The sequence below is a fragment of the Lichenostomus cassidix genome, chromosome 1Aa, assembly GCF_008360975.1.
Source record: "Lichenostomus cassidix isolate B80296 chromosome 1Aa, HeHo_3.0, whole genome shotgun sequence".
NCBI lineage: Eukaryota > Metazoa > Chordata > Aves > Passeriformes > Meliphagidae > Lichenostomus > Lichenostomus cassidix.
In genome coordinates this window covers 1493926-1505729 of record NC_139480.1, presented here as the reverse complement: position 1 = coordinate 1505729, position 11804 = coordinate 1493926, and the positions used below count along the sequence as shown (strand labels likewise).

The 11804-nt window shown below is 48.7% G+C and overlaps 1 protein-coding gene across 1 annotated transcript; it reads left to right on the top strand.

Moving 5' to 3' along the window:
- The first annotated feature begins 308 nt into the window (after positions 1 to 308).
- UCN3 (urocortin 3) lies at positions 309 to 6811 on the top strand. Its single transcript, XM_085078998.1, has 2 exons — positions 309 to 391; positions 6217 to 6811. The coding sequence occupies exon 2, from the start codon at positions 6226 to 6228 to the stop codon at positions 6685 to 6687; it is 462 nt and encodes a 153-aa protein (XP_084935124.1). The 5' UTR covers positions 309 to 391; positions 6217 to 6225; the 3' UTR covers positions 6688 to 6811.
- Positions 6812 to 11804: the final 4993 nt, after the last annotated feature.

Genomic DNA, 11804 nt, shown 5'->3' with positions numbered 1-11804 from the left:
GGCACAGGGACAGAGATCTGCGTGATCCCACAACCCCCCCGCGCTGACGCCAACCCCAGTTCGGGGTGACTCTTCCCAGATTATTATGGGATTACGTCTTTTCCCGGCTTTTCCCAGTTTTTTCAGAAGCTCCGTGACGTCGCCCGGCCGGCTCTGACCTCATCTTAATGAAATCATTCCCAATTACAGCTCCGACCTCGTGATCCTTGGATTTTATAAATCCACCAGGGAAAAAAGGGTTTTTTAGAGAGAGAGAGAGAGGGGAAAAATATTCCCAACCACTCGGAGCCAAAAAAAAATCTGGGAGGAGAAGTTTTGGGGAGGAAAAGCTCCGGATGCCTTTTTTCTGGGAGTGATTCCACAGAAAGTCCTTCCCAGCCAGGACGAGCAGGTGAGTTCTCGGATTGCATTTATTCCCTGAATTTATTTCCCCCAAAACTTGGAATATTTCAGTGTTTTCCCCTCGGGAGATTCCCTAGGAAATCCTCAGATTCGGTGGGGTTTTTATGGAGAAAAAAAAATTTAAAAATAGGGAAAGGTAGGGAAGAGAAATTTAAAATATTTTTATGTCAAGGGGTTAAAGATTCCTCTCGCCCTCCCTCTGGAGAAAAATAATTATTTTTTTAATTAGCGCAGCGATTTTTGGGAGGCAAATCAGAACGGGCAGCATGGGAATGATTGGGAAATTTTGGGAAATTTTGGGAAATTTTGGGAAATTAATCCAATCCCTTCCACCCCCCCCCGAGCCCGCCTGGAATTCAGAATTCCCGCTGGGAATTCTCAGCGGGAAAAACTCACCGGGGGAAGCGCAGACAGCGAAAAAACAGAGTTTCCAAAACTCTCCAAGATCTCCTCGGCAGTTTTATCCCAAATTTCCTCCGGAGCAGGGAAAAAAAAAACCACCTCGATGCCATTCCTCCGCCGCCGGGAGAGAAAATCCTCCATCCCGATTTTCCGCAGCCTCCCGGCTGGAATTGTTCCTTTCCCTCCTTTCCAGCCCCAGCGGGAGATTCTCAGGATTCACCAAAAAATAAACCTCCTGCAATCCGGCTGTGGGGTGGATTTATCCGGATAAAATTCCCCCAAAAACCCTCCCGGGTTTTTTTTTTCCCAGCAATTCCCGCAGCTTTCCTCACCCTCCAGCGGCAGATTTAATTCTGATTTCCTCCCATCCACCGCAGGCGATTTTTTCCTCCTCTCCCTCCTCATCTCAGCACGGAGAAAAAACCCAATCCCACCTTTTTTTTTTTTTTCCTCTCCATAAAAACTTCCTGGGAAAAAAAAAAACATCCAAAATCAACCCAACCCCCCGAAATTTGCTTTTCCTCGCTGGTTTTTTCCTCGATTTTTGTTGCTTTTCGCCAGGATTTCCACCCCGAGGAGGAGGGATGGGTGTGGATCTCTCCAGCCGCCTTTTCCCTGCGCTCTGCCTTTCCCAGAGTTTTGGGAAAAGTGGGAAAAGCTGGAGGAATTCCAGGGGGAATGAGCAGATTTCAGGGAAAAGGGGAGGGGGAGATGCTGCTGGGAGATTTCGGAGGGGGAATATTGGGGATCTTCCCGAATATTTTGGTGTTTGGAATCTCCCAGGGCTGGGAAAAATCCAGAATTCCCAAATTCACAGCCCCGGGCTGGATTTCCCGAGGGTGGGAAATCAAACACAGCTGGAAAAAGTGGAATTTAGGGAGAAATCTTCATCCTACAGCTGGAAAAAAGGGAATTTAGGGGAAAATCTTCGTCCTACAGCTGGAAAAAAGGGGAATTTAGGGAAAAATTTTCGTCCTACAGATGGAAAAAGGGGGAATTTAGGGGAAAATCTTCATCCTACAGCTGGAAAAAAGGGGAATTTAGGGGAAAATCTTCGTCCTACAGCTGGGAAAAAGGGATTTAGGGAAAAATCATCCTAGAGCTGGAAAAAAGGGGAATTTAGGGGAAAATCTTCATCCTATAGCTGGAAAAAAGGGAATTTAGGGGAAAATCTTCATCCTAGAGCTGGAAAAAAAGGGATTTAGGGAAAATCTTGATCCTACAGCTGGAAAAAAGGGATTTAGGGAAAAATATTCATCCTACAGCTGGAAAAAAGGGGAATTTAGGGGAAAATCTTCATCCTACAGCTGGAAAAAAGGGGATTTAGGGAAAAATCATCCTACAGCTGGGAAAAGGGGATTTAGGGAAAAATCATCCTACAGCTGGAAAAAGGGGAATTTAGGGAAAATCTTCATCCTATTAAGCTTTTCCGAGGAAAAATGAAATCCTGGGATGTCCTAATATCCAAAACCCCAAATGTGGGATTTATGGGGTGGAGGAGGGAGAGTTTGGAATTATTCCCAGGTGGGGGTTGAGTGGCTGGGAAGAGTTTTTCTCCCTTCATCCTGCAGGAAAAGCTTTTCCTGGATCATCTTCATCCTCCTCCTCATCCGGATCCAGGGAAAATGTTGAGGGATGGATTTTTCCCGGGGAGATTTTGGGATTTGGAGATCTGTGGGATTTTGGGAAAGGGTGAAATGGGAGGGAAGGACGTGGAAATGGAGCAGCTCCCCCAAAATCCTGACTGCTGGAGCCAAATCCTGATGGATTTCCTCTGGGAAAGGTGGGAAAGGGCAGAGTTTGGGGGATAAAGTTCCCAAATTTATTCTGCTTTCCGTGGATAGCGAAGGGCAGAATTAGGGGGATCAATCTGCCCGAAATTCCCTTTTTGGGGAGCAGCAAAGGGCAGAATTAAGGCGATGAAATTCTCCAAATCTCTCCCCTCTTCCATGGACAATAAAGGGCAAAGTTAATGGGATAAAACTTCCCAAAACTCCCTCTCCAAGAGATGGAAAAGGGAAAAATAAAGAGAATAAAACTTCCCAAAACTCCCTCTCTGAGGGGCAGCAAAGGGCAGAATTAAGGGACTAAATCTCCGAATTTCCCACTCCAAGGGGTGGCAAAGGGAAGAGTTAAATGGAATAAAACTTCCCAAAATTCCCTCTCTGTGGGATGACAAAGGGCAGAATTAAGGGAATAAAACTTCCCAAAATTTCCACTCTGAGGGATAGAAAAGGGCAGAATTAAGGGAATAAAACTTCCCAAAATTCCCACTCTGAGGGATGGAAATGGGCAGAGTTAATGGGATAAACTTGACCAAAATTCCCTCTCCAAGAGATGGAACAGGGCAAAATAAAGGGAATAAAACTTCCCAAAACTCCCTCTCTGAGGAGCAGCAAAGGGCAGAATTAAGGGAATAAAACTTCCCAAAATTCCCACTCTGAGAGATGGAAAAGGGCAAAATGAAGGGACTAAATCTCCAAATTTCCCACTCCAAGAGGTGGCAAAGGGCAGAATTAATGGGATAAAGCTGCCCAAAATTCCACCCTCCAAGGGATGGCAAAGGGAAGAGTTAAAGGGAAGAAAGCTTTCCAAAATTCCCTCTCTGTGGGATGGAAAAGGCCAAATTTGAGGTAATCAATCTGCCCAAAATTCCCTCTCCGAGGGGCAGCAAATGGAAAAATCAATGGGATAAACCTGCCCAGAATTCCCTCTCTGAGGGGCAGCAAAGGGCAGAATTAAGGGAGTAAAACTTCCCAAAATTCCCTCTCTGAGGATGGAAAAGGGCAGAGTTAAGGGAATAAAACTTCCCAAAATTCCGTCTCTGAGGGATGGAAATGGGAAGAGTTAATGGGATAAACTTGACCAAAATTCCCTCTCCAAGAGATGGAAAAGGGCAAAATAAAGGGAATAAAACTTCTCAAAACTCCCTCTCTGAGGGGCAGCAAAGGGCAGAATTAAGGGAATAAATCTCCAAATCTCCCACTCCGAGGGATGGCAAAGGGCAGAATTAAGGGAATAAAACTTTCCAAAATTCCTACTCTGAGGGATGGAAATGGGAAGAGTTAATGAGATAAGCCTGACCAAAATTCCCTCTCTGAGGAATTGAAAAGGGCAGAATTAAGATAATAAAACTTCCCAAAATTCCCTCTCTGTGGGATGGAAAAGGCCAAATTTAAGGGAATCAATCTGCCCAAAATTCCCTCTCCGAGGGGCAGCAAATGGAAAAATCAATGGGATAAACCAGCCCAGAATTCCCTCTCTGAGGGATGGAAAAGGCCAAATTTAAGGGAATAAAACTTCCCAAAATTCCCACTCTGAGGGATGGAAAATGCCAAATTTAAGGGAATAAAACTTCCCAAAATTCCCTCCCTGAGGGATGGAAAATGCCAAATTTAAGGGAATCAATCTGCCCAAAATTCTCTCTCCGAGGGAAAAAATGGGCAAATTTATAGGGAAAAACCTCCCCAAATTCCCACTCCCAGGGATGGCAGATTTAAGGGAATAAAACTCCCCAAATCTGCCTCTCCATAGCCAGGAAATGACATTCCCAGGGCTCGTGGCTCAGCAGGTGACAAATCCTGTGACTCGGATCGGGTCGGGATGGACATCAGGCACATCCCCAGCAGTGTCCCCAGGACCTCCCGGAGCCACCCGGGACCTTCCCAGCCCCGAAATCCGGGCTGGAATTCCAGGGATTGTCCCCAAGCAGGAATTGCTGTCGCTGGCCACAAGATGGGGCACGGAGATTGGGAATGCCGGCAGAATTCCAGGATGTTTTTCCATCCTGGCCATGGGATAAAAACCCCTTTTTGGTGGTTTTTTTGGGGTGGGGATGGAGGGAGGTGGGGAGGTTTGGTGGGGATGGAGGGTTCTCCAGGGATTTACACCCCTAAAAATGGGAGGAAAAGGCCCAAAAATACCCCAAAAAATGTTTTTTAAGTGGGAAGTGAAGCTGCTCTGGTGTGACCTTGGAGGTGCCTCATGGTCCAAAGCAGCTCTTGGCAGCAGCCATGGGTGTAACATGAAGGAAAAGCCCAAATCCTCTCTTCCATGGCAGATCCATGGAGATGAAAGCCAAATCCTTCCCTCCATGGAAGATCCATGGAATCTCCATAGAGGCAAAGGCCAAATCTTCCCCTCCATGGAAACTCCATGAATGTAAAGGCCAAATCCTGTCCTTCATGGAAGCTCCATGGAAGATCTGTGGAAGATCCATGGAGGCAAAGGCCAAATGCTGTCCTCCATGGAAGTTCCATGAGGGAAATGCCAAATCCTCCTTTCCATGGAAGATCCATGGAAGAAAAGAACAAATCCTGTCTTCCATGGAACCTCCATGGAGGCAAAGTCCAAATCTTCCCCTCCATGGAAACTCCATGAAAGTAAAGGTCAAATCCTGTTCTTCATGGAAGCTCCATGGAAGCTCCAGGGAAGATCCATGGGAGATCCATGAAAGATCCATGGGAGATCCATGGAGGCAAAGTCCAAATCCTGTCCTCCATGGAATTGAAGGCCAAATGCTGTTCTCCATGGAAGCTCCAAGAGGGAAATGCCAAATCCTCCTTTCCATGGAAGCTCCATGGAAGAAAAGACCAAATCCTCTCCTCTAGGGAAACTCCACAGAAACAAAGGCCAAATCCTGTCCTCCATGGATGTTCCATGGAAGAAAAGGCCAGATCCTCTCTTCCATGGAAGCTCCATGAAGGTAATGTCCAAATCCTCCCATCTGTGGAAGCTCCATGGAATTGAAAGCCAAATCCTGTCCTCCATGGAAGTTCCATAGAAGCAAAGGCCAAATCCTCTCCTCCATGGAAGCTCCATGAAGGTAAAGTCCAAAACCTCCTTTCCATGGAAGTTCAATGGAAGCTCCATGGAATTGAAGGCCAAAGCCTCTCTTCCATGGAAGTTCCATGGAAACTCCATGGAAGATCCATGGAGGAAAGGCCAAATCCTCCTTTCCATAGAAGCTCCATGAAGGTAAAGTCCAAATCCTGTCCTCCATGGAAGCTCCATAGAAGCAAAGGCCAAAACCTCCCATCCATGGAAGTTCAATGGACGCTCCATGGAATTAAAGGCCAAATCCTCCTTTCCATGGAAGCTCCATGGAACCAAAGGCCAAACCCTCTCCTCCATGGAAGCTCCATGGAACTGAAGGCCAAACCCTCTCCTCCCTGGAAGCTCCATGGAGGCAAAGCTCCTCAGACACCCCACCTCCCTCCATCACCCCAAAACCAAGGGAGGTTGCACCCCAAGGAACCTCATTCCCACACAGAATGTCACCTGGAGGTGACTCCAGGCGCACAGGGAGGGCAGTTCAGGAACGGGAGGGATGAGGACAGGCTGGATCCGTGTCCCTCATCCCACGGGAAGCTGACGTCCCTCTCTGCCCTCCCTCGGTGTCTCCACAACCAGGCCACCGCCATGTCCCACCCCAGGCTGCTGCTCCTCCTCGTGCTGCTCGGAGCCGCCGGGACCAGCCGCGCCCTGAGCCTGACCAGCGCCACCTCCATCTTCAGCTGCCTCAACGCCGCCCTGCAGGAAGCCCAGAAGGTCCATCCCGAGGAGGACAACTCCGTCCTGGACAAGCGCGGCTCCGAGCCCCAGTCCCTGGAGGAGCTCTCCGAGGAGGATGGCGAGGAGGAAGAGCTGGGCAAAAGGACATTCCCGGGGGAAAGTCCCTTCAAGCTGGTGTCCCAGGCGCAGCTGAAGGGCAAGACGTACCAGAACCGCGCCAAGAGCGACCGGCGCACCAAGGTCACCCTGTCCCTCGACGTCCCCACCAACATCATGAACATCCTCTTCAACATCGCCAAGGCCAAGAACTTGCGGGCCAAGGCGGCGGCCAACGCCCACCTCATGGCCCAGATCGGCCGGAGGAAGTGACCGGGCCACCGCAGAGGGACTGATGGCCGGGTGTGACATCGGTGTTGTCTGGTTTTGACCCATCGAGTGACCTCACGTTCGTGTCCCTCCTCCCCCCTTCCCTCCTCCCCGGTCTCCTCCGTCATTCCTTCCGGACATTTCCATGAGCAGGGAAGAGGTTCCTGTCCCCAGCTGGGCGCAGGGGACGTGTCACCCGGGAAGGTTCCTGATTAAAGCTGCGATCTCTGGAGTTTCCAATGCTTTGTTGTCCCATCGCCTGCGCCGGGTGCTCCGTTGGGTCCGTCTAGGTCCAAAACGATCCCAAAATCTCCCTCTGACTCGACCCCATGGCCCTGTTGTTGTCCCATCAGGTTCTCTCTTGTGTCCATAGGGATCCCAAAATTTCCCTCTGGCTCATGAATGGGATCCCAAAATCTTCCAAAACAACCCCAAAATCTTCCTCTGACTCAACCCCATGGCCCTGATGTTGTCCCATCAGGTTCTCCATTGGGTCCACCCGGATCCATAGGATCCCAAAATTTCCCTCCAGCTCAGTCCCATGGCCTTGTTGTCCCATCAGCTGCTCCATTGGGTCCATCTGGATCCAAAACAATTCCAAAATCTCCCTCCAGCTCAGCCCCATGGCCCTGATGTTGTCCCATCAGGTTCTCCATTGGATCCATCTGCATCCATAGGAATTCCATAATCTCCCTCCAGCTCAGCCCCATGGCCCTGATGTCCCATCAGCTGCTCCACTGGGTCCATCTGGACCCAAAATGATCAAAAATCTCTCTCTGACTCAGCCCCATGGCCTTGTTGTCCCATCAGGTTCTCTGTTGGGTCCATCTGCATCCATAGGAATTCCAAAATCTCCCTCCAGCTCAGCTCTGTCCCCACCCAGGTCCCCCCAAATTGCCACAAGCTGTCCCCACACACAGCCACCAATCCCTCGGAAAGGGAAAGGCTGGATTGTTCAGGGATGACCTCAGGAGGGATTTCCCAGCTCCTCCTCCTGGCTTTTCCCTGTGTTTGTCACCAGCACCAACCTGCTCTCCCCCAGTGTCCCCAGTGTCCCCAGACTGGCTCTGACCAATTCCAATCCCAATTCCAATCCCAATGCCAATTCCAGTGCCAATCCCAATTCTGCCAATTCCAATTCCAGTTCCAATTCCAATGCCAATTCCAATTCCAATTCTGCCAATTCCAATTCCAATGTCAATGCCAATGCCAATTCCAATTCTGCCAATTCCAATCCCAATTCTGCCAATTCCAATTCTGCCAATTCCAATTCCAATGTCAATTCCAATGATGCCAATGCCAATTCCAATTATGCCAATTCCAGTGCCAATTCCAATACCAATTCCAATTCCAATTATGCCAACTCCAATGCCAATTCCAATTATGCCAATTCCAATGCCAATGTCAATTCCAATTATGCCAATTCCTATTCCAACTCCAATGCCAATTCCAATTATGCCAATTCCAATTCCAACTCCAATGCCAATTCCAATTATGCCAATTCCAATTATGCCAATTCCAATTATGCCAATTCCAATGCCTATGCCAATTCCAATTATGCCAATTCCAATGCCTATGCCAATTCCAATTATGCCAATTCCAATTCCAATGCCAATTCCAATTATGCCAATTCCAATGATGCCAATTCCAATTCCAATTCCAATGCCAATTCCAATTATGCCAATTCCAATTCCAATTATGCCAATTCCAATTCCAATTATGCCAATTCCAATTCCATTTCCAATCTCAAATCCCCACCTGCCCATTCCCGCTTTTCCACCTCTCGCCCTCAGCTCTCCAGCAGGTCACCTCAGCTCCTCACCCTCAGGCCATCCCTGCTCATCCCACCCTTTCCCAGCCTCCCCACATTCCCACCCCTTCCCCTCGGAATGTTCATCCCTTCCTCCAAACCTTCCTCTCCACCTCCCAGCCCGGCTGGAAATTCCACCTCTTCCCTCCAGCCCTGTGGGGTGTGGGAGGTGGAGAGAATTTGGGAGAGGAATTTGGGGGAGGAATTTGGGAAATTTGAGAGAGGAATTTGGGAGAGGAATCTGGGAGAGGAATCTGAGAGAGAAATTTGGGAGAGAAATTTGGGAGAGAAACCTGGGAGAGAAATTTGGGAGAGAAATTTGGGAGAGAAATTTGGGAGAGAAATTTGGGAGAGAAATTTGGGAGAGAAATTTGGGAGAGAAATTTGGGAGAGAAATTTGGGAAATTTGAGAGAGGAATTTGGGAGAGAAATTTGGTGGAGGAATTGGGGAGAGGAATTTAGGAAAGGAATTTGAGAGAGAATTTGGGAGAGGAATCTGGGAGAGGAATCTGGGAAATTTGAGAGAGGAATTTGGGAGAGGAATTCAGGAGAGAAAATTGGGAGAGAAATTTGGGAAATGTGAGAGAGGAATCTGGGAGAGGAATCTGGGAGAGGAATTTGGGGGAGGAATTTGGCCCTTTTTCTCCAGGTTATTCTCCCCAAGAGCACCCAATGAGGTCCCACCAGCCCCGCCCAGGGCACGGCCATGGGGACATTCCAGGTGGGACACCAAGGGACATCTGGGGGTTGGGAGGTGGCCTGGAGGGTCATCAGAGGGACAATGACCTCCTGCCTCAGCTCCAGGGGTGCACTGGGGGAGTCTTTTCCCGTTGCAATCCGCTGGAATCCTGGATTATATGGATTTATGGACTTTTACGGGATCCCAACAAATTCCCAGTGTTCCACTGAGCTCTCACCCAGCAGGACGTGGGAATTGTCCCCATTTTCCATCCAGGGAAACTGAGGCACGGGAAGAGCAAGGTCACACCTGGTCCACCCTCCAGCTGGACACTCATCCCACCACGGGTTATCCAGGTTATCCAGGTTTTCCAGGCTCAGCAGAGGATCCCTGGGAGGAGGGAGGGAGAAATCCCTGCTTGGAGCAGAAAGTTGGGAAAGATTTCCCACTGGGATCCCAGGAAGCACAATCCAGGTCCCTCTCCTCATCCCAATGTCATGGAAAAGCTCAATCCTTCATCCCAGCACCATGGAAAAGCTCAATTCCTCATCCCAGCACCATGGAAAAGCTCAATCCCTCATCCCAGTTCCATGGAAAAGCTCATTCCTTCATCCCAGCACCATGGAAAAACTCAATCCTTCATCCCAGCTCCATGGAAAAGCTCATTCCTTCATCCCAATGTCATGGAAAAGCTCAATCCTTCATCCCAGTTCCATGGAAAAGCTCATTCCCTCATCCCAGTTCCATGGAAAAGCTCATTCCCTCTCCTGCCCTCATCCCAGGACAAGGGCAGCTGGAGGTCACCCATCATCTCCCAGCAGTTCCCACCTCAGCCATTGTCACCTCCAGGAGCTCCAGTGAGGAATGGCAAACGGGGATTGGGATTTCTTCCCCACCACTCTTCCTGGGGTTATTCAAACCTCCCCTTTGAACAGCCCTTTAAACCCTGCCAGCCCTTCAGCTTTTGGATCCCAGAAATGATCCAGCTTTTTCCATGGATATCCCTGCCAGATCCAGCTTTTGGATATCCCTGCCAGATCCAGCTTTTTCCATGGATATCCCTGCCAGATCCAGCTTTTTTTCCATGGATATCCCAGCCTGATCCAGCTTTTTTCCATGGATATCCCAGCCAGATCCAGCTTTTTTCCATGGATATCCCAGCCTGATCCAGCTTTTTTCCATGGATATCCCAGCCAGATCCAGCTTTTGGATATCCCTGCCAGATCCAGCTTTTTTCCATGGATATCCCAGCCTGATCCAGCTTTTTTTCCATGAGTATCCCAGCCTGATCCAGCTTTTGGATATCCCTGCCAGATCCAGCTTTTTTCCATGGATATCCCTGCCCCATCCAGCTTTTTCCATGGATATCCCAGCCAGATCCAGCTTTTTTCCATGGATCTCCCAGCCAGATCCAGCTTTTGGATATCCCTGCCCCATCCAGCTTTTTTCCATGGATATCCCTGCCAGATCCAGCTTTTTTCCATGGATATCCCTGCCTGATCCAGCTTTTTTCCATGGATATCCCAGCCTGATCCAGCTTTTTCCACGGATATCCCTGCCAGATCCAGCTTTTTTCCATGGATCTCCCAGCCTGATCCAGCTTTTTTCCATGGATATCCCTGCCAGATCCAGCTTTTTTTCCATGGATATCCCTGCCCCATCCAGCTTTTTTCCATGGATCTCCCTGCCAGCTGCTGTTCTTGGCTCGCTCAGGGCGAGGGGAATCCCTGGAGGAGGATAACCAGGAGGATCCAGGGGGAGGCAGAGGTCACTCCATCCCCTTTTCCAGCTCCCTGGCAGCTTCCAGGGATTCTTGCAGCGTGTCTGGGAGCAGCTGGAGAGGGGAGGAGTGTTTTTAGGGAGCTTGGATGTGGTTTTATGGCAGGCTGACTGCCAAAAGGATTGAATTCCCACCCCAGTTCCAGCGAAACTTGCAGGCAGAGCCAGCAGGACAGGGATTGCTTCAGCAGGGAGGAGTGGTTGGAGGATTCCTTAGGGAATTGCTGGCAAAAGGATGGAAAAAGTGGATTTTAACTAAGAGCAAAAGCTTGGCAAAGCTCCTTGGCGAAGCTCACTGCCCTTTTGTTGGATATTTTATTTTAAAGCAGAGGGAAAAAGGAGAATAAAACCTAAAATCGAGCAAAATAAAAGTGAAAACAACCAAAAACGAGCTGTGTGGAAGTTAGGGATGGGAAAGGATAAAAGGAAAAAGAAATATTCCCATTGAATCCTAAAATTCAGAGGGAACCACTTTGCCAATCTGAGCTCCTTAATCAACAGCTTAGGCCTCGAGGTTTTAACCTTTAAATTAAAAAATTAAATTGCAATTAAAGCACTTAATTTAATAGAATTTAATTTATGGCCCAATTAAAACAGCTGAGCAGGAGATTCTGCAGAATTTACTATCAGCACCAAGTAATTCACTCAATATATTAATTATGGATGCAATGGAATTAAGACTGGTGGGATGGGAACATTCCTGGAATGGAATTCCAGGAATTCCTGCCGGCTGGAAGTTTTTAGGATTAGGATCTTAGCTATTCCCAGGTAGGGAAAATAAAGCTCAACTCACCCAGGGAGGATTCACGTCTCGTGGAAAGGCTGAGGTGTTGCCTTTGGAGCTGAACTGGA